This window comes from Pleuronectes platessa, chromosome 4 (genome assembly GCF_947347685.1).
Source record: "Pleuronectes platessa chromosome 4, fPlePla1.1, whole genome shotgun sequence".
Lineage (NCBI taxonomy): Eukaryota > Metazoa > Chordata > Actinopteri > Pleuronectiformes > Pleuronectidae > Pleuronectes > Pleuronectes platessa.
In genome coordinates this window covers 16090560-16117424 of record NC_070629.1, presented here as the reverse complement: position 1 = coordinate 16117424, position 26865 = coordinate 16090560, and the positions used below count along the sequence as shown (strand labels likewise).

Sequence of the window (26865 nt, the reverse complement as noted above, 5' to 3'; positions counted from 1 at the left end):
ACGAAAAGCAAACAAATATTAACCATATATGCTGTTTATATTGCTTGTAATTGGGATAAAGTTAACCTCTGTTATGTATTTTTACATATATCGCTGTAGCTGTATTGATTGAAAGACCGAATAATGCGGTGGGTCCACCAGACCCGCGAACATTGGCTGAGTGACCAAAACATGAACACCACACAAGGGTTAATACCTTACTCACCCCTTGACACATTGCACGACACTTTCCTTTTAACTCATTCTAGTTCTAGTCTCTTGCGTGCCTGGTGTTACAAAACGCCGGGTTCACACCGGACGCGTAAGCGACGCCGAAGCGTGGCGTAAGAGATAATCCCTGGCGCGCCGGCGCTTGGCTGGTCACACCGGACGCGGTAGCGACGCCGAAGCGCCGCGCATTACTAATAATATCACATACTTCTGCTGCTATCAGCCTGCAGTAAAAACGGCATTTAATCATTTTTTTCAAGCATATACTTACTTGTTGCTCCAACATTAAGCAACAGCATCCCAACATGTGTCTTTTTTGGTGTTGTCTTTATACAACATATGCTGAGAATCAAATTCTCAAGTTACTTCTCCACTTCAATTATTAATTTAATGTCATCCATGTTAAAGAACTTCTCCGCTGTTTGCTCAGTTAAATGTCGGGTGTCGAGGGTAAACTACGTATTCTCCACCCAAGCCTATGTGGAGAATACGTAGCCCCCCCCCTCTCTCTCTCTCTTTTTATCTTTATCACTGCTTGTGTGGCTGTAGTGGATGGGCAGAGGGGGACATTTAAAAATGTGGTTGGTAAAAGTGGTAAAATTAAAACTCCTAGACAACAGAAGGTGAATACAAAGTGTGGGATGCATATTAGATAATTTATATCATATAAAATATTTCATCAATATCGTTTAAAATCATTTTTCAGTGTGTTTCCTGTTGCGATACACTCGCGTCAAGCGGAAAAAATAGACTCGACGCCGAAACGATCGCTTCACGGCGCTAGGCAGCCGCGGCACAACGCTACGCTTCAGCCTCCGGTGTGTTCAGCGGTGCGGTTTAACATGGGAGTGGATGGGAGCCAGAGGATTGGCGCTGCGCTTACGCCTCGCTTCGGCGTCGCTTCCGCGTCCGGTGTAAACCCGGCGTAAGGCCTCCTTTTAACTCATTATACCTATAGATATCTCTACACTCTTTAATTATAACTTGACAGAAAATAGAACACAATGCACTGCAATAACGGGAGTGAATGCTTGTGGCTTCAAAATAGGTTGGAAGTAAACAACAAATGTCAAGAATAGAATAAGGCCCATAGGACAGGCCAAAATGATCTCCAAAACCTTTAGCTAGCTAGCATTAGCTAACGATGAGGTAGCATAGCTAAGTTATGCTAGCTATCGTTAGCTAGCTAGTAAACTGTGTGCCGTTCCACCTCTAGATCACCACGTATCGCCAAACTATTTTGCATTTACTGTTTTTGCATGGATGGTAACACTTTGAGCACCCAGACAGATCAATATGCTGGAACTCTGTTTTTTGATGCACCCTAATGTATATCTTTTTGACTCAGACACAGGGTCAGGCCCAGAGCAAGACCACAGAAAGCAGGTATCAATCTGAGTTTCAATCTGACTGCAAAATACAATTCGGGGGAAAGTGTGTGGTGGAAGTTCATCTTGAGTTTTGAAATAATGAAAGCACGGATGCTCAGAAAAGAGAGAGGACGTGCCAGAACTAATACAATGAGGTAATTCATGAAACATGGTGAGAAAAAGATATGAAATCCTCCTCTAAGTCTAATCTGATGGGTCTCTCCACTGTAGCAAGCTCCCTGTTTGCCAAGGCCACAGTAGTGGGAAACCTGGTCAGTTGAAAGTGATGTGCTTGCAAAAAACAGTCCTAAACAGTCAGAAAAGTGTATTCTTATCCTGAGATCTGAAGTGTGACTGAAACCACACACTCATTGATTGACCCCTACTTTACTCTTTAGGATCTTCTACGTATAGAGAACTCACTTTGTGACGATCAGATCCAGTCCTGTCACTTCAGTTCATCAGAGAAAAGGTTCTACATCTAAATCGCATGATCCCAAACAGTCATGTGACATTAGAGCAGTTATCTGTTTGTGAGGAAACATTTTTCCTTCAGAACAAATCAGCAGATCGTCTGAGGCCATAGATAGATTTGAAGGGAAATCAATTTAAATGATCAATTGAAACTTAAGTCAGCTAAAGTACACAGAGGGATGATGTTACATATTAACATCAGAGTAATTATAAGAAATATTTGGTTTATTATTGTTATTGTTATTATTTATATTATATAATATATATATATATATATATATATATTATGTAACACTGTTCAAATCAATTCAAAGATTATATCCTTAGATTATATGATCCTATGATGCCATCATGTCACACAGATAATTGGATCCTTTGATACCATAGGATATTTGATCATTTGCCTGACAAATAAAAGAGCAACAGGTTCAATTGACTTCATATGAAAGAGCAACAGGTTCAATTGACTTACATATAAAAGAGATGATGTTACATATTAACATAAGGGTAATTATACGAAATATTTGTTTCCTATTGTTATTGTTATTGTTATTATTTATTTATATATATATATAGCGTAACACTGTTCAAATCAATTCAAAGAATATATCCTTAGATTATTTGATCCTATGATGCTGTCATGTCACACAGATAATTGGATCCTTTGATACCATAGGATATTTGATCATTTGCCTGACATATAAAGGACAAACAGGTTCAATTGCCTTCATATGAAAGAGCAACAGGTTCAATTGCCTTATATATAAAGGAGCAACACCTCTCATGAGTCCAGTCACACCATTAGTAGACTTCAGTTGCAAGAGAATATTCTCTCTGACAACTTCCTCAAACAGACTAAACTACTTTTCAAGAACTTTTCCTACATTGGATCAACTACTTTCATTAAACATGAAGAAGATCAACATCTCCGCAGACACAGTAAGTTTTGTTATAAGCAGGAGAGACTGCAACACACAACTGTCTTTTATTACTTATTACAGACATGTATAAATGACTAAAGTCCATTCAGCTCTGTTTGTGTGAATATATCGGACGTTAGGATGGGACTGTGTATTTACCTGTTATATGTATATTTTTGTCTTTCAGTCTCTTGGACAAATGCAGTCGGATGAAAACACTCCCGCCTTCCTGGCTGCTGACATCACTGCTGTAATGGAGGAGGCAGACCAGGCAAGACTCGATGATTCAACGAAAATAAATAGTGACCAGAAGAAGCAGCCGGATGCTTTGAATGAACCTCTGGTTGCTGAGAATGCTGCTCTAAAGCAGCAGGTGGCAGAGCAGGCTGGAAGACTTGATGATTCAACAAGAATAATAAGTGACCAGAAGAAGCAGCTCGATGCTTTGAATGAACCTCTGGTTGCTGAGAATGCTAGTCTAAAGCAGCAGGTGGCAGAGCAGGCTGCAAGACTTGATGATTCAACAAGAATAATAACTGACCAGAAGAAGCAGCTCGATGCTTTGAAAGAACCTCTGGCTGCTGATAATGCTGCTCTAAAGCAGCAGGTGGCAGAGAAGGCTGCAAGACTCGATGATTCAACAAGAATAAAGAGTGACCAGAAGAAGCAGCTGGATGCTTTGAATGAACCTCTGGCTGCTCAAAAGGATATTCAGCAAAATATATACATTGTCTCAATCATGTATAAGTTCAAAGGAAAAGGGATAGAAAGAGACGATGAGGAAGAGATTGAAGAACTGAGGCGGAACTTGAAAAGGGCGGAGGAAAGAGTCTTGTTGCTAATCGCTGCTCGTCAATTGAAGATAGAACAAAGTCTGCTGGTCCAGGAGGAGCTGAAGATCAGAATCCTGGAGCTGCAGGCCAACATAAAGCGGATGGTAGATAAGAGAGAGCAGAGGGAGAGGGAGAAGGAGGAGAGAGAAGGGAAACATGGAAGATGGAAGCAGTTCCTCAGTTTTTTCTGTAAACGACGGAGCTACTCCCATAACCCTAAATCGGAAAACCACTGGAAGGAGAAGAAGAAGCTGGAAAGGAAAGAACAACTGGAGAGACAGAAGAAGGAGACAGAGGAGAAAAAAGCACAGAAGAAGAGAGAGAAGGAGGAGAAGGAGGAGAATCTAGCACTGATGAAGAGAAAGAAGGAGAAGAAGGAGGAAGAAAATCTGGCATTGAAGAAGAGAAAGAAGGAGGAGAATGAAGCACTGAAGAAGAGAGAGAAGAAGGAGAAGGAGGAGAATCTAGCACTGATGAAGAGAAAGAAGGAGAAGAAGGAGGAAGAGAATCTAGCACTGAAGAAGAGAAAGAAGGAGGAGAATGAAGCACTGAAGCAGAGAGACAAGAAGGAAAAGGAGGAGAATCTAGCACTGAAGAAGAGAGAGAAGGAGGAGAAGGAGGAGGAGAATAAAGCGCTGAAGAAGAGAGAGAAGAAGGAGAAGGAGGAGAATCTAGCACTGATGAAGAGAAAGAAGGAGAAGAAGGAGGAAGAGAATCTAGCACTGAAGAAGAGAAAGAAGGAGGAGAATGAAGCACTGAAGCAGAGAGAGAAGAAGGAAAAGGAGGAGAATCTAGCACTGAAGAAGAGAGAGAAGGAGGAGAAGGAGGAGGAGAATAAAGCGCTGAAGAAGAGAGAGAAGGAGGAGAAGGAGGAGAATCTAGCACTGAAGAAGAGAGAGAAGGAGGAGAAGGAGGCGAGAGAAGGGAAACATGGAAGATGGAAGATGTTCCCCAGTTCTCTCTTTAAACGACGGAGCTACTCATGTAACCCTAAACCGGAAAACCCCTGAAAGTTGTCTATAAAATAAAATCTTTAATATCCTTCCAGGGCAATTTGATGTACAACCAGCAATCAGTGCACGACAAAAATAAGCCAATATATACAATGTAAATAAAACACAATATAAAAACCCTATTGACTAAGTAGCAGGGGAAAAATTAGCTTTTATGTCATGTGTCGACATGACATGATATGCTATCAGTACAGGACTCTTTTTTATATTTTTTATTATATATATATATATATATATATTTTTTTTTTTTAGCTTACATATTTGTCTGCCTGTGTGTGCATCTGTATACAGTCCAAAAGTTATTGGGGATGTATGACAGTTTGCGTGTGTATGTTGGAGGGCGCCAATTTGAAATCTCGCCTAGGGTGCCAACATTGCCAGGGCTGGCCCTGCAATGAGACGGCTGTCAGGTGAGCGGTGCATTCGCCTTATGGCCTGGGCTAGGCTAGGCTAGTTTTCTACATGTTTATGTATGTGACGCAGTTCAAGACAATAACAATTAGCTCTAAAGATACAAAGACATTGTAACTCAAACGTTTAACGTCATTCTCGAGCAGATCACGAGAGAGATCAGTGTTGCTAACTGGGATCTGCACAGTCATCAGGTTGAATTTGACCTGTCAGACAGACATTGCTAACATTTGTTTTTGCTTTTGCTATTTACTAACCAACAATCAAAAACAAAGCAGACCTGCTTAACAACCACATTTCAATGTGTTTTCATTTATCAAGTCATGATTAAACAGGGTGGGTTATTGGTCCTTAAAAAGTCTTTAATTAAATGTTGAAATAAAAAGCTTTAAAGTAATAAATTGTCTTACATTCAGATTGGATGAGTCTTAATTATATAAGGCATGTCACCTTAATCTTATCATAAAGTTACTCCACTGTGCCAGACTAAAGAAGAAAAGTTATTAGTTCCTGTTTGCACTGCATCGTCTGTCTGTCTCTGGTTAAGTCAATGGCTTAAACAAATACCTCTCTAGCCAGCCTGCTAGCTAGATTACGAACATGGGGATCAAGCTTGACAACCACGTGTACTCTTGGTTGTTAAAGTCAGTGGATGGAAGTGCTTCTAAAGAAAAATATAGTTGTGTTAAAAGATTCTCAAAGTTGGGACAATGGGGAGATCAAGTTTTAAGGTTGTTATACAACAAATCTCCAATTTCTTTATTCTTTTCTTCAAGGTTAAAGATCCTGGAATTGAGAGACTCCACCTGCAGGTAGGGGGGCGGAGAGGATGACGACAGTGTAAAGCAAAGACAGACACATCGCAGAAAAGGGGACAAAGGCTTGAGAAGCAGTGGGAAATAACCGGAGTACTCTCAAGACCAGCAGAGAGTTCCGATTACAAGATGACCATACAGGGTCCTCTGGAGTTTAACTGCTCATTTGAATTTACAGAGTCTAAACTTCCAAGTCTTAAACTCTGCAAGACTTGGAATCTACATCGCATACTTGCTATTGAGAAAGGCCACATATGCACTCCAGAAAAATTACACCAGTTTGGATAATCGACTTGGTTTCTTGGGCTTGGGTTTTGTTTGGTCACTGTCAACGATCTCATACTCAGGAAAGATGGCGGGTCGAGGGAGGAATGAGTGATCAAATCTTGGCATGGATTGGAATGCCTTAGACTTATTTAATGGCGCAGTCATATTGTTATAAACAAAATATACTCCTTTTTTATCCTCTACCTCCACATCCTTTTTAGCTGCTGAACTGGACAGAGTGGGCGGCAATTTTCCTGGAGCAGATTTAGGTGGAAAATGTAACTGCTGCTTTTTCTTCACATCAATTTTCGGTGGGGCCCGAGGAATAAGCACTTTACATTGCGTGTTATTGATAGGCTTTCTAGGGCTTGTTTCCCTGTCAGGTTGCTTTGGAGAGCTTTTTGTTTGGGCCATTGCATCACATTGCTGGTCGTCTCCTGGTCCTGTTTGTGCTGGGACCTGAACGGCGTCAGCCTCCTGTGAAAAAATGGAAATACCAATATTGATATGGCAGAAGGATGCAAAGAAGACCTATCAAGAGTAGCCAACCTGTTGTGCAGAAGTAGGATAAGAAAATGGAGGCAGAGCATAGACAACAGGCACACATCCTTGAGCCCAGGAATCAATGAGTGATGGCATGGGCTCTGAGTCTTCAGTTTTAGATGCTTCCTCTGGTCCTTCTCCCTCATCTGGGCACATGATTTGTTGCTCTAAAATCTGTGTGAGGTAGTTCTTGGCCCAAGATGCGGCAAAAGGTTCTAGCTGAAACGCAAAGATAAGCAACATCGTGGGTGTTACATATACATGTATTATGTGTGGTTTTATTATTTCATAAAGTGGTAAAATAATGTTCACACTGAAGTTAAACAAATTTGGACATTTCCATTTTTACCTGGCTTATGACATACACCTTCAAACAGCCGTCCCTGACTTTGCTCATCAGTTCATCCCTAATTTCCTTCACTGTCTCATCCCTTTCCTCCTTGATCAAGATATTATTCAACTGGGTCTGGGTTAAGCGACAATGAGTATCCAGCTCCTGCGTTGGAGCTGGGGTCACTGGGACGGTTGGCACCCGTTTGCTCCTGCCGGCTTTGGACTTGGCTGCATTGCGGGGGGGCATCTTTGATAAGGGGCTGAATCAACCAAAAATTTTAAAGAACAAAGAATATAATAACTTTGATGATGAACAACCAAGCAGATAACCAAACAAACAATATCAGTATATTCTAAATCTTGAAGAAAACATCGCATCATCATCAAAAGGCAAAAGGTCAGATTAAAGGTTCTACATCAAAGGCAAACCTATTCCAACAGTTTTTGAGAAAAGAAGTAGTATGATACAAGCCTCAAAAAGTGTGAACAGGTATACACAGTAAATTACGGTAATGCACCTTGATGTTGTTGGCCAACCACCAATGAACCAAACAAAGATGAAGAAAAAATAACGGAAGCACGATGTCAGCAGTGGCCTTTTCAATTCAACTTTCTTCGATTCAATTTATTTGTATTGTATGGAAGCCAATTTCCGCCACTGTGATGAAGAAAATACAAATCTGTATCTCATAATTATGTATTAGTATCTCATTTTTATGAGAAACTGTCTCATAATTATGACTAAGTATCTAATTATTATATTATATTATTATATATAAGCCGAAACAATGGTTAATTTAATTCAGGCCCAAAAGACACCAGATCACAGTTTTGCAACTATCAGAGTAGGCAGGCCAGATGTTACCATCCAAGCTGGAAAAACATTACGTGTTGAGTGTAGAGTACCACTTAGCTTCAACGCCTCTGACTGTGTTGTCCTATATGAATCCCCAGAAGAAAGTACTAGTGTGGGGGAAGGCCTCTTAGAGATCAGTAAGAACATGTGGCCTCTTGTTCATGTGCCCAGCTCCAATCACACTAAGCATGGAATCACCCTTTAAAAGAGAACTTGTACCGAACATGTAGTGAAAGTCATAAAGATGGGTGAGACAATGACACCTAAATTAGAGACACCACAGGTTACAACAGTAAGGGCTGATGTCCATAAAGTCACCGTTCCCAGGGTTTCAACAAATGAGATGTGGCGACCCCCAGTTGACCTCAGTCATCTTACTCTAGAACGACAACATGTAGATGAGGAAATGCTGCATGAGGAGGCAGCAGCATCGGCCTAAGACAGCAGTGATATTGGATGCATCCCCTCTCTCCAGATGTCAGTCAGGCTCAGCGATGACATTCCCGGTCAGAAAGCTTATGCTTCCATTCCTAAGCCACTGTACAAGGAATTAAAAGAATACATCCAGTAGTTGTTAGTGAAAGGATGGATTTTAAAGTCGAAGTCGCCATATGCCGCCCCTATTATTTGTGTCAGAAAGAAAGATGGATCATTGCGCCTTTGTATTGACTACCGACTGCTTAACAAAAAGACTGTGCTAGACAGACATCCCCGTCCCCGTATTCAGGACTTGATTGACTCGCTTGGGGGCTGTAGCTGGTTTTCCATCTTAGACCAGGGCATGCCTAACACAAAGGCTTTATTGCTGAAGGTTCGAGACATCTCACTGCTTTCAGGACCCCTTGGCGTTTATACTAATGGGTCAGAATACCGTTCGGGTTGTCAAATGCACCAGCAGCCTTCCAAAGAAGCATGGAGGAAATGCTTGAGACGCTGAGGGATGAGTGTTGAATCCAATATCTAGATGATGTCATCTGCTTCTCGAGGTCATTCGAAGAGCAAGTTGAGATGCTGTGCCGTGTACTCCAAGCCCTACAGCGCCACAGGGTTAAGTTGAGACAGGAAAAGTGTGTTATTTTGCAACGAGGTCAGGTACATTGGTCGGCTAGTGTCTGCAAATGGGGTGAGAGTAGATCCAAACGATGTTGAGGCAGATCAAGCATTGAAGGATAAAACTCTCCAGACAGTAGGAGATGTTCGGAGGCTGTTAGGTTTCCTTAGCTATTACGGAGCATACGTACAAGACTTCTAACATATAGCAAGACCACGATATGAACTGCTTCAGGTAAAGCCCAATTCACCGGAACCCAAGTCTGTCAGGGGGAAAACAAAGGGCCCTCAACTGACCCGTGACTCGTATGCCTCTTTCAGACCCCATTTTGCACTTCTCGCACAAACATTGAGATTTATAAAAACAAACTTGATGGGAGAATGTGCACAGTTCTACGCAAACGTTAACCCTAGCGTATAAACATTTTGTAGAGGGGAAAGTGTCAATGCAGACTTGAGAGTGTGATTTGAAGCCAGATTATTGATCCACTTCATCATTAACTTTAAAACCAACAGCATTAATTGCGCTTCGCATACCACACAGGTACTTATGTTATTAATGTATCGTGCACTGATGTTTCACTACCAAGAAGATTGAATGTCAATATTATTATACTATCAATCATCCCCTGTAATAGGCAGGTTATGAGTTATATCTAAAGTAAATATAGTATAGTAATGGCCCGAAACTAACTGCTAACCTCAGTAAGGTTATAATGTAAACATGCTTTTATATCAATTCAAATCCATATGAATGAGAATGAAGTAGATATTACACACTACAAATTGTAAATCAAAGTGTTTTTAAATATCACATATTGATGTTATACCATATGGAACTTCATTTATTTAGGTGTAGAAAATAAACTGCAACATCCACAAAAATGATATAACAGATAAGAGAGCGTAATGATATGAAACATACAAAGCTAGAGAGACATGCTAATATAGGGCACGTCTCTTCTCCATACACCGTCGCCTTCTGGCTCTTCTTCTCTGCCTCTCTATACAGGAGTCCAACAGCAATAGAAAGCTGAATCTGTTCCATTCTTCACTTTTTATTATTTTTCCGATGTCTAACTATGTTAAATTGAGTTTCTTATTCATTTCATGCAGCAACAAACAACCACTACCTTCCATAACTCTATTCCCGCCACTACCCTCTTATATGTTGACTACAGATCTCGACAAATATAAACATATATACATTTTTTTTTTTTTAAGGATACGGTAATGCAGATACGGTCACAGCCCTACGTGAGAGGGTTACTTGCTACCGCCTGGGGATCCCTCATTGTAACAACCTTAGCCAAAACCATTGTGTCCAGCTTCAGAGACCCAGAGAACTTCATACATCCTGACGCCTTCTCAAGGGCGACAATTTCTTCAGAAAGACATCTGCCTCATTTCTCCTGTGAAACTTTGCCGGCTTATTCTTGGAGCTTGTCAGTGGCATCACCGTTGTTATTGTCCACTCACTTTTTTGCTTGTATTTTGGCTCTAGTTTGGATAATCGACTTGGTTTCTTGGGATTTGATTGGTCACTGTTGATAATCTCATACTGAGGAAAGATGGCGTGTCGAGGCAGGGATGAGGAATCAAGTCTTGGTATGGATTGGTATTTCTTAAACTGATGTGATGGCCCAGCCATATTGTTATAAACACAATATATTCCTCTTTTATCCTCTACCTCCACATCCTTTTTTAATACTGAACAGGATCGAATGGGCGGCAATTTATCTGCAACGGGTTTAGGTGGAAAATTAAATTGTTGCCTTTTCTTAACATCAATTTTCGGTGGGGGCCGAGGAATAAGCACTTTACATTGCTTGTTATTGACAGGCTTCCTGGGGCTTCTTTCCCTGTCAGGTTGCTTTGGAGAGCTTTTTGTTTGGGCCATTGCATCACATTGCTGGTCGTCTCCTGGTCCTGTTTGTGCTGGGACCTGAACAACGTCAGCCTCCTGTGAAAAAATTGAAATACAGATATTGATATATGACAGAAGTATACAAAGAAGACCTATCAAGAGTAGCCTACCTGTTGTGCAGAATAAGGATAAGATAATGGAGGCAGAGCATAGACAACAGGCACACATCCTTGAGCCCAGGAATCGATGATTGATGGCATTGGCTCTGTGTCTTCCGTTTTAGATGCTTCCTCTGTTCCTTCTCCCTCATCTGGGCACATGATTTGTTGCTCTAAAATCTGTGTGAGGTAGTTCTTGGCCCAAGATGTGGAAAAAGGTTCTAGCTGAAAGGCAAAGATAAGCAACATCATGGATGTTACATATACATGTATTATGTGTGGTTGTATTATTTCATAAAGTGGTAAAATAATGTTCACACTGAAGTAAAAATATAAATAAAACAAATGTGGACCATCCAATCTTTACCTGTCTTTCCACGTACACCTGCAAACAGCCGTCCATGACTTTGCTCATCAGTTCATCTATAATCTCCCCAACTATCTCATCATTTTCCTCCTGGATCAACACCTTATTCCACTGGGTTTGGGTTAAGCGACCAGGAATAATTTCCTGCTCCTGCGTCGGAAGTGGAGTCACTGGGACGGATGACATCCGTCTACTCTTGGAGGCTTGGGACTTTGCTGCAGAGCGGGGCATCTTTGCTTAGGGGTTAAATTTACAAAAGGAATAAATACATGGCTACCAATAACAAATAATAATACTATTGAAAAACACTGTAATTTAAAACTGGATCCAAGAGCCATTAAACCATTTATTGAGTGGGCTAAAGAGTGGTGGATGATTGATAAATGTGTGGCTAGATAGATGGATGTTTTTTTTTAGGAATTCATCCTGAAGGATAATGAGGGGCCTTTAAACCTTCTTCAGCAAAAAAGCTTCTGCATCATAGTTTCAGTGCTAAACAAATGTAAGTATTTCAGTATAGACTCAAAGGACCTGAAACACACCCAACCTTTATATAACCTCATATTCTCCCAACTCCTCCCTTATACACTGACAGGGAAACTCACCACCCACTACGTGTCTAAGAGATGAACCTACAAGCTTGAGATTGTGAACAGCAGCTAATAATAATGAGTATAAATACAATAGTGATAATAATAGAACAAACAAATACAGTGATATGTTTTATGGTTCAACCAACCAAACAAACAAACAGAGAAACAACTAGACAATATCAGCCTACCTCCACGATACATTCTTGAAAACCTTACCACGGTTTATAAACTATCTGACAGTTCTACTTGTTTCAATCCTGTTTACAACCTAATATACTTTATATTGATAAAACATCTTTACACACATGGCCACACACATTATACGTTTTCACATTTGTGTAATATAAGTAATCAAAGCGTTATAAACTGAGGAGAATCCATATTAAAACTAAAACCTCACCCTTCGCTTCGTGTCCTCTGCTCAGTGGAGTTTGCGGTTGCTCGGCAACAGAAGCACGCCGTGATGACGCAGCACGTAGCGGGACGGACGTTGTCTCTATGGCTGCGGTGGACGCGGAGGTAATCTTTTTGCTAACGCCTGAAGAAAAGTGCTTCCATTGCGCTAGCGTTACAATAACCAATCCAAAACAACAGCCCCGATGGAGAAGGAGTGAGTTATCCAACCGGAATTAAGAGGACGTACTCGTGTGTCACAGCAAACCAAACGGTATTCTCTCTTTCGAATACGCTGCGCTGTTGTTGTTGTGGTTGGCTCTCGTTCCGTTAGCCTGATGCTAACGTGAAGTACTCACTGTTTGTTTTTTAACGAAACTGGTTGATTCTCCCGATCCAGACCCTTTTCACAGGGACCCTCTCCTCCCCGCCTGACGCCCCCCACCCACACCCGCCGTCTCCATGTATCACAAGGAGAAGAGCATCCCGATCAAGAACAGCGCCTCGGCTCTGTACAACAACCTCGGGGTGCTGCGCATCGCCCCGCGGCGCCTCACCTACTTCACAGTGGTCCATGCCAACGTGGTCAACATGGTGAGCGCGTCCTGGGACGGACTCAACTACTCGCACCGCCAGCTGCAGTCCAAGGAGCCCAACGTGGCCACCAGCGCGTCGCTCATCATGCAGGTCGGTGTCCTGATCCCCATGTGAGAGCAGGGGAAACAGGATGTGCCTTCAGCTATAGAGCAGAAATGTCCCATCCCTGTTTTCTGTAAATGCACCTGCAGAATGTGCATCCGGACAGTTTCTGTTTTGGTTGGCTATGTTTGCAAAACGGAAAAATGGGACATGTTAAAGAGATTCTTCACCCAAAAATGAAAATGCACTGATTATCATCTCACCAGTATGCCGATGAAGGGCTGGGTGACAGGTTTGATTCCACAAAACACTTCTGGAGTTTCAGGGGTAAAAAATGTTGCAGCCAAATCCAATACAATTAAAGTAACTCGTGAATGATTCTTCAAATGTTAAAAAAAAAAAAAAACAGCAAGAAAACACTACATGCCTCCACACTGCTCCTGTGGTGTCATCCAAGTGTCTGCATTCAAAATGCGACAATTTGAAGTTGCACTGAATGTATTCAAATCATAATACAGGCAGGGAAGGAATGGAATCACCATTTACACTCTGTTCAATTTTATCTGACAGAAAGTAACATTAAACTAATCAAACTTAAGCGAAAGCTTGTGACCCATAAACATCTACAGACGTCTTCCTCCTTGGCGATGCTTTGAGAGGGCAAAACTAGCCATAACAACTTATTGGCTGCCGTCAGTGTCCTGTTTTAGATCACAACAATTTCTTGAAATTAAGCGGGCTGTGTATAAAGGGATACACACTACAGTATGGATGCAAACACCCTTAGATGCTTTTAAGGTCGAAAATAAGGTCACTGTTAGGTCATGAAAAACAGGGGGGAAAATATAATTTCGGACAATTTGTGAAATACATAATCTGATAGGTTGTTGTTGGCAAATATTAAAGGGTGAATTTTAACAACTGTATCAGAAAACTAAAGAAATGTTGTGTTCTCTTCTTGTAACAGGCTGCATTTTGTTCCCTGCAATCTCGGGAGCTGCTGGTGGTGACCTCCCAGAAAGGCATCCAGGTACAGGTTTTGTTTTTGTTTTACTTTTCTCTACAGTCAATGATTATTATCACATTTAAAACAGGCACTGTTAGTTTGGTATTTACATATATATATATGTGTGTGTGTGTGTGTGTGATATGAGTCTTGAGAATATTAAAAAAGTTTAACATGTCTCTTTTAGATGTATGAATCTGATGGATCCATCATGGTGTACTGGCATGCACTGGATACTCCAGAAACAACTACAGGTAAACTGACATATACGCTGTGACTGACCTGTCTCTATTATTTGCACATGATATAAATGTATTATATTTAGCTGTTACTGGAAATATGTTGCTGTGGTTGATCCTTCTTCATGACACAAACAGAATTAAAAACATCAGTGGGAGGACCTGGTTATTTAAATGAAATTAACATTTCCAGGCATCTACACTTACATCATTAAATCTAGATCTACAGAATCACACTGTGAAGACATAGTACTCATTAGGTTTAGGTGCTGAGTTTTTTATGCAAGAGAAATGTATTAATCTAGAGTTTTCAAATCGAGTGCACTGACAGAATTAATTTGTGTCCCAGCTCAAGCTGTGTTTGCTCGAGGGATATCAGCAGTGCCGGAGAATTATATATGTGTGGGTAAGTGTGAGGTGAAACATATCTTTCATTTACTGAACATATACACTGAAAATACAGGGCAAAACTAACTTCCCTGTCTCTTTCTTTCTATGTAGGCGTTTCATCTGGATCAATTCTTGTGTTTGACGTTCCCAGTAAGGGCACTAACATCTCCCTGTCTGAGGTGCTGGACGAGCACAAGGAGTCCATCACTGACATGGCCTCCGAGTGCTCTGGCAGCCAGGTACAGTGTGTGTGTGTGTGTGCTGTCATCGCCTTTTTATCTAAACCTTTGTTGATCGAAGGTACCTCGAACTTTGCAGACCACATAAATAAATACATTGAAGCGCAGTCTTATTAAATACAGGATCCCTGTTTGTTTCTGTCCACCTCTCCTCAGGAGTGCATCGCCGATCTGGTCAGTGCAGATGACGGGGGCAACCTGTGTGTGTGGAAGTCTGGGGAGGAATTTCAGCTGCTCCACAAGATCCATGGCTTTGAGTAAGAAGTTAATTCCACCACGGTATTTGTGATTTTTGGTGCACAGTGTAAAGTTGAGCAACAATTAAGTGGTGCAGTGACCACCAACTATCACTGAGCTATGGGAAACCCCATCATCCAACCTTAAACTCCTCCTCGACTCATTCTTCCCCCTCCATCTCTCTCCCATCTGTCAACATTCATTAAGGTACTCTGATGTGTGTTCCTTTCCACTGCCTCCTGTTTCCTTCTCATTTCGCCTTCCTGGCTCTAATCAAATGTCCTTCTATCTTTTCCGTTTGTTCCCCGATGCCAATGATCCTCCATCTTCCTCACTGCTCATAGCATGAGCTGCTCATCTGTCAAGCTGTGGAAAGGCACAGTGGTGGCAGGTTACGGCACAGGCCAGATACGTCTCTACGAGGCAGTGACGGGGATTCTCCACGCTGAGGTCAACGCCCATGCTCGGTGGATAAACTCACTAGACATCGCTCCTTTTTCTGGACTGGTGAGTTGTATCAACCAAATAGATAAGAAAGAAATGACATTTGGATGTATCATCATTACATTAATTTGTTGGTATTTATCATGTAAAGTGTTAAATTTGATAAATTATTAAGTTTGTTCAGTGATTTTTGTGGTTGGTTCATACTAATGCATTTTTAAAATGGCGCATGTTGCGTGTTTCAGCTTCTGTCTGCTGGTGAGGACTCTCTAGTCAGAGTGTGGCTCCTGAATCTGACCCCGGAGACAAACAGCGTGGAGGTAAGGATCCAGGATCAAGGTATTTAGGAATTTTTAACTTTTGTCTCTTACTCTCACTGAAACCTTGGCTTTGTGTTTTTTCATTTCCTTTTAGATTGCCCATTTGCACAATGAGTGTGTGACAGATACACAAATCTGTGGCGCCAAGTTCTGCGACAGCGATGGCTATGCTTTTGCAGTGACAGGCTATGACCTGGGTGAGATTATCCGCTACACACAGACGTAGGACGTTGCCTTCACCAAGGTTAAATGGATGAATGTGAATTTGGGTTGCGACTCCGCAAGAGTGTATTTATAATAATCCCTTTTGGGAGAGCGTTTGTTTCTTGGGGTCCTGTCTCAACATCTCTACATCTACACAAGGCTAGAAGGACAATAGCATCAAACTAATTATGTTCTAAAGTGTTAAAGTTTCTATAAATATTTTAAGTAAAAATCTTTCCATGTATGTGGATGTATCTTTGAAAACGAATAAAATATCTGTTGTACTTTCTGATATTTTTACTACTTATTACTTTAAAAAAGAATGCTGTTTATAATTTTGCACTTCATAAATGGTCCAGCAGATGGAGGTGTGGGTTAATTATTTATTTTTAGCAGGGCAGTGATGGTGTAGTGCAAAGAGAGTTCACTAGAGGGCAGGGTGGAGTTGCAGAAAGGAGAAAGTTCACATTGTGATTGGACACTGTGCAGACCGCAGGATGAAAGGCTCTTATATCCGCCAGTAAACAAGGCCACATCGCACAGGGAGGTCTGAAACTATTTGTTTTCAGTTTGGTGGCGAGTTTCAAGGATTGGCCTCCAATGCATCATCTCTTTCCTGCCATGCCACCAGTCTAGATATGACCGAAGTCATTCTATAATTAAATGTTTGCCTCAATTAACCTTTAATTATAGTCTTTTATGCAGTCCACTTTGTCCTGTATGTTGCTGGGAAATGTTTTTTTTTTCAACTGTGGTGTTTAACCCTGACTGTCATGTCCATGATGGATTTATTACCCTTGAACAGATGTTTAAATTCAGTAAATGGAACGTTTTAGTGTGTCAAAGGAGAAACAGTGAGTTTCTTCCAAAAATAACACGAACAATGACCTTTGCTGAAATCAACTGCAACCTAATTACTATTGTTGAACAATTTATGATGCGAGTCAAAGCATCACAAACAAAAGAGAGACACTGTTTTGTTGGGTTTGTTGACACAAGCTGAAAATGCCTTTGCTGGAAACAAATCTTGCCAACTCAGCTGTACTTTGGAAAATGTTGTGTTGTTTATTCAGTTAGTTCACGTCAGGCAGCAGGTATCATTGTAATCTCACCTTGTCAAGACAAGATAAGAAGAATCAGGTCAAGCCGGAGTTGCGCGCTTCTCTCAGTCTGGGGCTAAGCGTTCTTCAAATCCCTGAGTTCTACCCTTTCCTGGTTTGCAATCAACACTGGTCACATAACATCAGCTGACAGGACTGTTTTGAACCCACACACATGACAGGTTATGTAACCTATATTTGATTGCCACCAACTTGACAGACATGTTAATGCTGAAGCACAAAACATGCAGTACACAGGCAGTAATGGGATCAATAATTCTCCCTAGGCTGTCATGAGTCCCCGTTGCCCAGGGTTTTAGCGGCTGGCGCTGGCTGGAGAGGGACAGTGCAGGACTAAGCTGTCAATATGAGGTCCAGGATGGCACTGACATTACATAACTATGTGGATCAGTATGGGGGGGGGGGGGGGTAAGGTCGGTCAGAAGTCACACACGATATAAGCAGAGCTGAGTAACAGAGTTTGTGGGAGAACAGAGCTGGTGGTTGAAAAGAGGAACATGGCCTCAGTTTTCTCTGAAAAGCACGCAGGGACAAACAACAGCCGCCATTTATTCCTTGTTAACTAAACCAATAGTGCTTTTCGACACACTGGTCCCCATACACAGCCCCGGGGCCACTCACGCTGTGTGCTGCTGCAGCCCTCGTCAATAGTCGGCTCTTAGGTGCCGCACACAGCTGAGCACACAATGTCGAGGAGATCAGGCCTCAACAAGAGCTGCTCTCAGACATGGTCGTGAATAACGGTGTTACAGCAAGATGTCCCCCCCCATCTTCTCCAGTACTCACTTTGAAAATCTCCTATTAATGAGAGTGACAAGGCAAAAATAGATTCTGCAAGACCTTTAGCACCCCCCCCCCCCCCACCACCACCACACACACACCCCACCCCACCCCCAGAAGTCCGATGTGTCACCTAAATAAAATCACAGAGGTGACATCCTGACAAACAGCACAAACACATACACACACACAAACACACACAAATACAAAGGTACGGCTTAGTAGAAAACTATGAAAAATAAACTCCATGGACCTGAGGAAACACAATCTCACAAAAGGAAGTGGACCCACCAGTGCCTCACAGAGACATCCCACCTCCCCTCCAAGAGGCCTCCTTAACCAGCAGGGGGACCCAGGGATAAAACCTCTGTGGGTCTTTACCTATGTAACTACTCACCAGTCAAAAAAGCCCCTCGGGCAAAAGGCAAAACGTCCCCACGAGGCTTCCTAAGAGCCAATGACCCTCACAGTGGAGGTAGGATTTAAACAAGACTCAAATTCAAAAAGCAAAACAAAAGTAAAGGGAATAGAAATTAATAGCATGTAATATATAGGAGAAAACATGAATGAAATCATAACACAGAGAATAGCTGTATTAGTAAAATAAAGGAAAAAGTTACAATTTATTCAGCTGTTATAAAAAGTCTCTAATTCTTTTATATAAAAGAGAATATCAAGTCAAACAAGTTTGCTCAGTGCACAACCCAAACTGCAAATGCCTGGATTGTACAATACTCTTCCACAATACACAGTTCGTCCATTAAAACCGGGTTTGGTGAGTATCTGTGCGCGTATGTTTATGTGCGTGCCACACCGTGAATATCTCTGACCCTGTTTGTCTGCGTGTTTCTTCATTATTCTGAGAGCAATTCATCCCCAGCCCATCCAGCCTTGTGGCAGCCGCCCGCCTAAGGGCCTGTCTCTCTAAGCCTGCTGGGATTGAGCCTCGCCACGGGGGATGGAGAGCCTAAAGCCCCTCAAGCCATGCCTGCTGCCACAGACACACCAAGCTCTCTGACGGAGAAAACCAGCAACCCAGACGCGCTTAGCAAATAGATCTGCCATTTTAAACACACTGAAATGAGACGGAGAAGGCGACCGACTGACAGACTCGACGAACTGCCTCTGCTGAGAAGCGGCACAGACGTGCAAATATAGCATTAAGTCAGACAAACACAGGAACAAGGTCAACAAACATGTTCAAAAAATCACAATTTGCACGTGCATATTTCTTGTATAGCTGCCTGAAAAGCCGGGTATTGAAGTATTACTGAAAATATGGCATTGTATCATTAAAGCACAGGGAGCTGTCACTAAAGGCTTGGTGAAACTTCTGAATCATTTTGTTTTCTCCGTTAAATCTGCAAGTACGTATTTTTTGGTCCATTCAGGAGCAAGGAACGAGTTGTGACCCTGACATTTCATCACTTTTTAATGATATGGTAAACGTGTTAGCAAACAGTTGTTGAAATCCACTTATTTCACATCGTATAATTGTTTTCACACAGTCGTTTAGTAAATTGGCTGTATTAAGTGTTTTTCCATTCCCTTCAAGTGCTTCACAGTCACACACACATTCACACACACATTCACTCACAGCACTTTTTCTACCCCACACGGCCAGGTGTCATTTAGGGCTCAGTACCTTGCCTGAGGAAACTTCGGCACGTGGACCACAGGACCTGGGGATCGTTTCATGGTCATGCTAATTTTAGACTGATTAGAATTGATTCAGGAAATCTGGATTAATTTGTTAAATAAAAAGGATATTGTTCATATCCATCAAAATAAAGTACGGGGGGGAAGTTTTGTTAATGACGTGTTTATAAATGTACTGAATATTAAACTATGAAAATCTACTGGGCTATATTAAAGTTATTTATTTCCTATGAAGTTGACTGACGTGGTCAAATGGGTTAAAGCACATGAAGCAGAACTACTCCAGGTATGATGAAAAAACTTAATAGGTGAAGCAGCTGTGAGGGAGGGTGTGTAGAGGTGTGTGAAGTCCTCATGGTGACTATGATAACTGGAATGTGGAGAGATCGAAGTGGCCTGACAACTGGGACAGCTCATCCAGTCTGCAAACACACAACAGTGATAAAAATGTTTAGTGTATTAGGGTGGAGAATGGACGGTGGTGTAGACAAACAGTTTCGAAACAGGGTGGATCCGTTTGTCGCAACAAAGTAGATTATAGCTGAGCCAAGCCGAGTGACCCGCCTCCTCAGCTACAGCTCTGTGCATCACCAGACTGTGAGACAGGGGACACATCCCTCGTGTCATGCCAGGACTCCATGTTGCCTCTGATATGGGGGGAAAAGTCTCAACATGACTGTATCTAAAATCTCCACAAACCATGAGAAGACAAGTGAATAAAAGAGATTTAAGGATACTACCATGTTGTCAGGTTGAAATAAGTACCTTCACCACCAAATGTTTTCATTGCTGTTAGTTTTGTTCTGCCAGCACGTTGAACCAAACGAAATCGGGGACACGACCCAAGAACAAACCCGTTAAGTTTCGGAGAAGATACGGATAAACGGGACAATCAGGAGGGTATGGACTCTCCAAGAGCTCTTAGAAGAGGATTTAAAAAAACCTTGTTAAACAATTTAAAATACATTCATTTTTTATAGAAGGCCTATGGACACATTGATGCTTTTGTTTTTTTTACCTTATTCGCAACAAACAAACCAGTCAAGAACGTTTAAAAAAAAGTTTTGTTTTGTAGAGAAGAGGCTAAATATTTTCTTAAGTCGTGTTAAAGATGACAAACACTATGTTGTTCACTATGTCACATCCTTTGTGAGTCCAGGTTACACCAGACAAGTTGTAACCTTAGTTCTATGAGCGCAAACCGAGGCCTCCAACGGACTAAAAATTAAATTGACGCAAAAATGTGGGATACTTCTCTCAGGTAGTCGTCCTGCCTTGCCACTACTAACAAGCATGACTGATTAATCTTTATATAGTTTCTCAATCCGGGTCACTAGGCTCAACCCTACAAAGTGGGGACTGTTATGAGTCAAGTCAAGTGAGAAAGCATACCAGCGTTGGACCGGAGGCCAGAGGAGACAGAATCTGCTCACAGGTGGATATTGGAGGGGGGAATGAATCATGAAGTCCGGTTTAGGTTGAGAGGGGCAGCTCTGAATCAGATTGTGTCGAGCTTGACTCTAGCCGTGATTGTTTTATCTGATAATTTGGTATTTGAGTTTTGGGAAAACAGGGAGTGAGTCAACACAGGGTTAGGTGGACACTGACTATTTTGGCCCATTATGCAACGGCCACACACACACACACACACACACACACACACACACACACACACACAAACAAACACAAGCATGTACCATAATTTAGAAGGCATGGGTAGGAGACAGGACTTAAGTGCATTAGATTAGAGTAAAATAAACATGATCAGACCCCGCCATCTGCACGGGGATAGCACGGTTGCCTAGCACTGTGCACTGTTTTGATTGTCTGAGGCTGAGGAGCTGACGCTGGTGTGTGCCAGTGTGCATGTGTGCTAATGCCTGTGTGTGGATATGGCCACATGTGCAGATGGCACCATTTGAATAATGATGGATTCATTTTGAGAATGCCTCGAATATAAAGTCAGCCCTGCCTTGTGTGTTTGTCCATACTTTTACGATATTTATTATAATAGCATGATCAATGACATTAACTAAAAAAAGATGCTGGATAAGTTGTTGTTATCATCTCAAACCTTTTTTTCAGTGACAAAAATTTGATCATAAAAAATTGAAAATTGAAGTATTGGTATTGTATATTCATCACAGGAAGACCGAAGATAACAGCACATGCTCAAAGATGGTCGATCCTATCATCTGCATCATGAACCTGATGAAGATTTGGCGGCTATTTATTCACAGCCACTCTCCCTCTCTCACACGTAATCACTCTTGTCATTAGCTCTGGTGTTTGGGCGAGCGGGTTATTGAGTCTCAAAATAGAGTCTCTGCAATAATAACAGCAATATCCTGTGAACCCTTATCATTGTGCTCCGGCACTGCGACTGCTAATAGGGTTAATATGAAGGAGATGAACGAGCGTCTTCGGGGCACAACCTGAAATCAGAATACATAAACATTCCCATCGCACACTGGGTTCTGTGTGTTCTCGCGTGTGCACACAGGGCATGTGTGTCTGTGTCTGTGAGGAGAACGAGAGAGAGAGAGAGAGAGAGAGAGAGAGAGAGAGAGAGAGAGAGAGAGATGCTGGCTTTATAAGTGGACCAACTTGACATTCACCTCAGTGCACACACACCATGCCTGTGTGGCAGCTATGGAGAGAGCCCATGCAAACTAAAGCTGCAGAGACTCACACAGAGTTTATTCACAGCATCAATGGAGAAAAAGGATATGAAACAAATTGACAATCAAAACATCTCATTATCAAAAGCCAACATGTTCAGCAGCCAAGAAACACAGGAGTGCTTTCTGCATTTATAAAAAAGGAAACAAGAAAGTTGTTTATTTTGACTTTATAACAGTTTTTCTTTTCATGTGTTGTTATTTTTATTATTTTGGATATTGGTGAAACTAAAATTAAACTGATTGATTATTGATGTAACCCTTAAAGCACCTCCACAGAGAGGAAAACTTCATAAAGCACCCGCTGTGTTAACCAGCGGGTCCTCAGTTCATCTCTGACGAGTGTGTGTTGCACGCGTGTGTCTGTGTGTGTGTTTGTGTGTGTGTGATGATGGGAGGTGTAGTTGGATCAGAGTTCAATCAAGTTTAATCAAGTTTAATCAAGGCCGTGTTTGTTCTGTCAAGTAAAGCAAAGCTCAGTCTGTGAGCGTGCGGTACAAGGTCGAGACTTTTTAGTGAAACAAAATCTATTTGCTTAAAAAGATTGATGCGTCAGAGACAGTGTGATGTTTTTCATCATTCATCATTGTTTGAGTAACCTTTCGCTGTCAGGGATATGGTAACTCAACAAATTCACACATAACAGTATGTGTATGGTGTGGGATTTTTGTATTTTGGCATCAAGTATTTACTCGTGCTCCATAGTTTCATTTCAGTATCTATTCTAATATCTAGGATCATTGAGGAACTGTTAAGTTTACGTCTGTTGTGCTCAACCCAAACATGTAATTCTCATCTGTCACTGTGGTTTAGAGTTACATATTTCACATTAATATATTCATACAAGTTCATTGCATGTAATATCCCAATGTCTGTTTGTACAATATTTATCTCTATACCCATTCAGGATCACATAGCAATGATAATTAGCTGGATGCCAAGTAGTTTGCTCCACAGTGCACGTGTTTGTTGTGTGGCGAAAAAGAATAAAGTTGATCTCGAATTTTTAATCCAATAATAAATGTAGCGCACATTAGGTAAGACAACATATAACTCTCATGAGCTTAGACTCGCATGTTTCACATCAGAAAGGCTGAGCTGAAGCGGCGCCCTACTGACCCTTTTCTACCCCGCACATTCCCCAGCTGTTCTGTCACTCAACGTGCACCAAAAATACACATGTGCCCGCATGTACACACTCACAGGTGTCACAACCTAACACATACACAATCTGTGTGAATTGTTTATTATTAAATCACTCAGTCTGACTCAATTATCGTCAGTTAGTTCTTATTGAACACTTTTGACATAATCTTGACCTTTCCATGAGGAGATATAAATGATTCATTTTAGTATCGGGTCTCACACACAGAGAACAAGGCTGAAAAAGAAACAAAGTGTGACTGCTTTGCCCCTGGTTCGGACAATTACATTAAATAACCCTATTGTTTCAGGAGATGTACTTGGCTCCACTGATAATGCTTGTGAGTGTAAAAGCTAAATCACTCAGAATAGGTTGGGTAGGAGATTTTGCTCAAGTTTTTACTTCACTCATGATGACAGTGCTTTGGAACAGGACGCATGGAGGAAGATGAGAGGGATTATCAATGTTTGCACATAAAACAGCCTCACTCTGAAAGCAGGAGCCTGTGTCATCGACACGCAAGAGATCAAGAACCTTAAAAAATCATAATACTGTAGCAGAGGCTGCAGCTGACGAGGATCACTTGACTTTTTCATTTTGTCAACTTGACCCTGTTGATATCTGGCATGAGGACAAGACCCTTTTAAGCACCTAAATGGGAGATTTCGAGCTGTTTCGCCTCCATGACATAACTAAGGGAAATGTTTAAAACACACATTCAGGTGTTTATTTCACTGCGCTTTGTCTTTGTGCTCCTGTAGATTCCATTGACAGATCATTTAAAGGCTGTTTTCTCACACGTTGTTTCTTTTTCTGACACACTGAACCATAAATATAATTTTCAGTGGTAATTACATGCACCAGAATTTCCTGTTGTATTCATATCTATAAGAAGAAGATTTTTTATGGAGGTGGTTCTAACCTGAATTTTTAATTCATTTTAATGCTCATTTAAATTTAATTGACAGTATGTTTTTATATATATGGAGTCATGTATGGGGAAACACTATCCGATTGCCACTTAACATGCATTCTTTATGACGGAACATGTGTAAATTATTTGCAGTGGTGGAAGAAGTACTTAACATGTTCCTGATGTGAAAGTACTTACTTTTCTTGAGAAAAAGTAACTTTTATTTCAATATACTTATTGACAGTAAAAGTACTTGCTGAGTGTAGCCTATTCCTTAATGCAAATCTTCACTACATTATCATAGCTGAGTCTCATCCTTCTGAATCCATTTCAATAATTTCTTCTTTACAAGTGATACTGCTGCTTCAGCAGACGGGGTTTCATGTTACTGTAATAATAATAATAATGTACTTTGTTACATCGCACCACTGTGTATTTGTATATAGAGCAGGGAAGTGGGATCTTGTGAACTCACAAACTAAGAGCTGTCTGCTTGGGATTGGATCTCTCAACACGTCAGCTATGAAGAACTGTCTCAGTTCCTGCCCCCAACAGGCGTCCTGCCTGTTCACCAGGACAAAGTAAATGATCTCTGAATAAACAATGAGTGGTTAATAGAGCAGAAGTACAAACACTGCAACCTGGTCATTTGTCCTAAGAAAGTGTCAGACCACTGTAGAAAAAAAGGCCAAAGTGTCCCACACATCCTTCTTTTAGTGGCCGGTCACTCCTCCACTGCATGCCTGTGTGAATAGAGGGAGAAAAGAAGAGAGAAGTTTTGCTCTGAGAGAAAGTCAGAGAAGGACAGAGACCAGACAGGACTCATGAAATAGGAAAACATTGAGAAGCTCCTGCTTTGGCAATTTAAACACACGTTTACACACAAACAAGGAGAGAAACAAAATATTAAGGAACGGACAGGAAAGACAGACGGGAGGTAATAGAGAGCGAGAAAGGGAGTTTGTCTGGAAAGCACAACCAATAGATGTAAGGGCAGAGGTAGCTGTGCTCGTCCCTGTTTCCATGGCGACCCAAATGTGCTGTCGGTGCAGTGACGCCAGTCGGGAGCAATGGCGCTGCGGCCGCGCTCACATGAGCCACACGTGCCAATGCCCAGCTGACGGCACCAGGCGTACGTCAGTGACTATTCATAGCACCTGAGTGACGCCCAGAAGGGACACAAGCAGCCTGGAGTGTGGGCCAAGGAGGTGAGGGGGCCAGAACTGGAAGGGTGCTGGTCCAGGAGAGGACAGCCCTCCCCCCCGAGGGGTCTTAATGGGGGTGGGTGGATTCATGGACAGACTGAGGGATTAATTCCTGGCAGGGTTTTGTCAATCCTCTCAGATCTCTGTCCACACTGACACCTGGTCCTTTAGTCATCGTCAAGAAATACACAGGTCTTTCAACATATGTGCACATGAACTAATGTGCGTGGAAAACACACACATACTAATGGGGTCATGACAGGTCAAATAGTGTTTGAAACACATATGCTCAGGGTTCAAGTTCAGCTTTACTTGGCTGCAACAGACTAAGCATGTGGCATCAGAACATATGACAGAAATTCAACCCCAACAATGCTTGGCACCAATAGGAGGCACTTCAGCGAGTATGTTGTCGAATTCTCAGAGAGGGTTTTATCCAAACTGTCATGGGTGGGTGATCAGATTTGGGAACCTGTGGTCAGAATATTGTTGTGAGGGGATGTAACCCACCACATCCTTACTCAGCAGAATCCTGGGGTGAGATATGGTTGAGCTCTCTCCGTCTGTCTTGAAAATGAGACGGCCTGATCCACTGAGGATTTTTGTGATTGGCGTCAACAGCTTGTCCCGTTTTGTTTTTTTGCTGTCGACTGGCAACAGAACTGAAGTTCAAAAATCAACAAAAAAATAATGAAACTTTTGTGTACTATTAGCTGTTTGATCGACTTGAAGTGTGATACTCAAGCATTTGATGTCTTGTCGCTCGCATAACGGTTTGTTACTGCAGCGCAAAAATTCCTGTGATATGTTTGGCCGGAAAGGCCCCCCCCCCCGTTGGAGCCTTCGTTCCCTGGGGATGGAAGAACACATTTGTCGGCCTCTTTTGAAGGATCCTTCGATGGGGACATCCCAGTCAAAACCACTGGTCCGAAATCTGTCCTAAAATGCAACCTCAGAAGGATGCAGCCCCTGAATTCAGACACAGACCGTCTTCTTGTCTTTTGTTGACAGAAATCAAATTTCTATTTGATTTTAATTAAATGTTCTGTTTCATTTACTCTTAGTAAAAATAAGTATTTAAAATATGCAATGCATGTTACATTTAATGTGCCTCCTCATTTCGAAGCAGATCATCTCTGTGCAAATACAGTTAGAACTACTGACAAGATGA

The 26865-nt window shown here is 41.7% G+C and overlaps 2 protein-coding genes across 3 annotated transcripts; one reads left to right on the top strand and one right to left on the bottom strand.

The window, feature by feature from the left end:
• Positions 1–10266: 10266 nt before the first annotated feature.
• Positions 10267–12907, bottom strand: LOC128438375 (uncharacterized protein C2orf81 homolog). Of its 2 annotated transcripts, XM_053420931.1 has the most exons (4): positions 12481–12907; positions 11488–11723; positions 11133–11345; positions 10267–11058 (listed from the first exon to the last, which is right to left on the bottom strand). In XM_053420931.1, exons 2-4 carry the CDS (start codon positions 11716–11718, stop codon positions 10444–10446), a joined length of 1059 nt encoding a protein of 352 aa, XP_053276906.1. In that variant the 5' UTR covers positions 11719–11723; positions 12481–12907; the 3' UTR covers positions 10267–10443. The 2 variants fall into 2 exon arrangements, with proteins under 2 accessions (XP_053276906.1, XP_053276907.1); XM_053420932.1 differs by lacking the exon at positions 12481–12907 and having other exon boundaries at positions 11488–11909.
• Positions 12558–16480, top strand: wdr54 (WD repeat domain 54). Its single transcript, XM_053420934.1, has 10 exons — positions 12558–12747; positions 12874–13160; positions 14080–14142; positions 14306–14372; positions 14707–14763; positions 14859–14986; positions 15143–15243; positions 15568–15730; positions 15913–15987; positions 16082–16480. The coding sequence occupies exons 2-10, from the start codon at positions 12936–12938 to the stop codon at positions 16211–16213; spliced, it is 1011 nt and encodes a 336-aa protein (XP_053276909.1). The 5' UTR covers positions 12558–12747; positions 12874–12935; the 3' UTR covers positions 16214–16480.
• The last annotated feature ends 10385 nt before the right edge of the window (positions 16481–26865 follow it).

What these genes read in the sequence shown, in the direction of transcription:
- LOC128438375 (XM_053420931.1), bottom strand. Translation starts at nt 11,718, where the DNA reads ATGCCCCGCTCTGCAGCAAAGTCCCAAGCCTCCAAGAGTAGACGGATG. An exon ending in AGGTGTACGTGGAAAGACAG is followed by an intron (nt 11,346 to 11,487) that starts GTAAAGATTGGA and finishes TTTGCCTTTCAG; the next exon opens with CTAGAACCTTTTTCCACATC. An exon ending in ATCCTTATTCTGCACAACAG is followed by an intron (nt 11,059 to 11,132) that starts GTAGGCTACTCT and finishes ATTTTTTCACAG; the next exon opens with GAGGCTGACGTTGTTCAGGT.
- wdr54 (XM_053420934.1), top strand. Translation starts at nt 12,936, where the DNA reads ATGTATCACAAGGAGAAGAGCATCCCGATCAAGAACAGCGCCTCGGCT. An exon ending in TCGCTCCTTTTTCTGGACTG is followed by an intron (nt 15,731 to 15,912) that starts GTGAGTTGTATC and finishes TGCGTGTTTCAG; the next exon opens with CTTCTGTCTGCTGGTGAGGA. An exon ending in CGGAGACAAACAGCGTGGAG is followed by an intron (nt 15,988 to 16,081) that starts GTAAGGATCCAG and finishes ATTTCCTTTTAG; the next exon opens with ATTGCCCATTTGCACAATGA.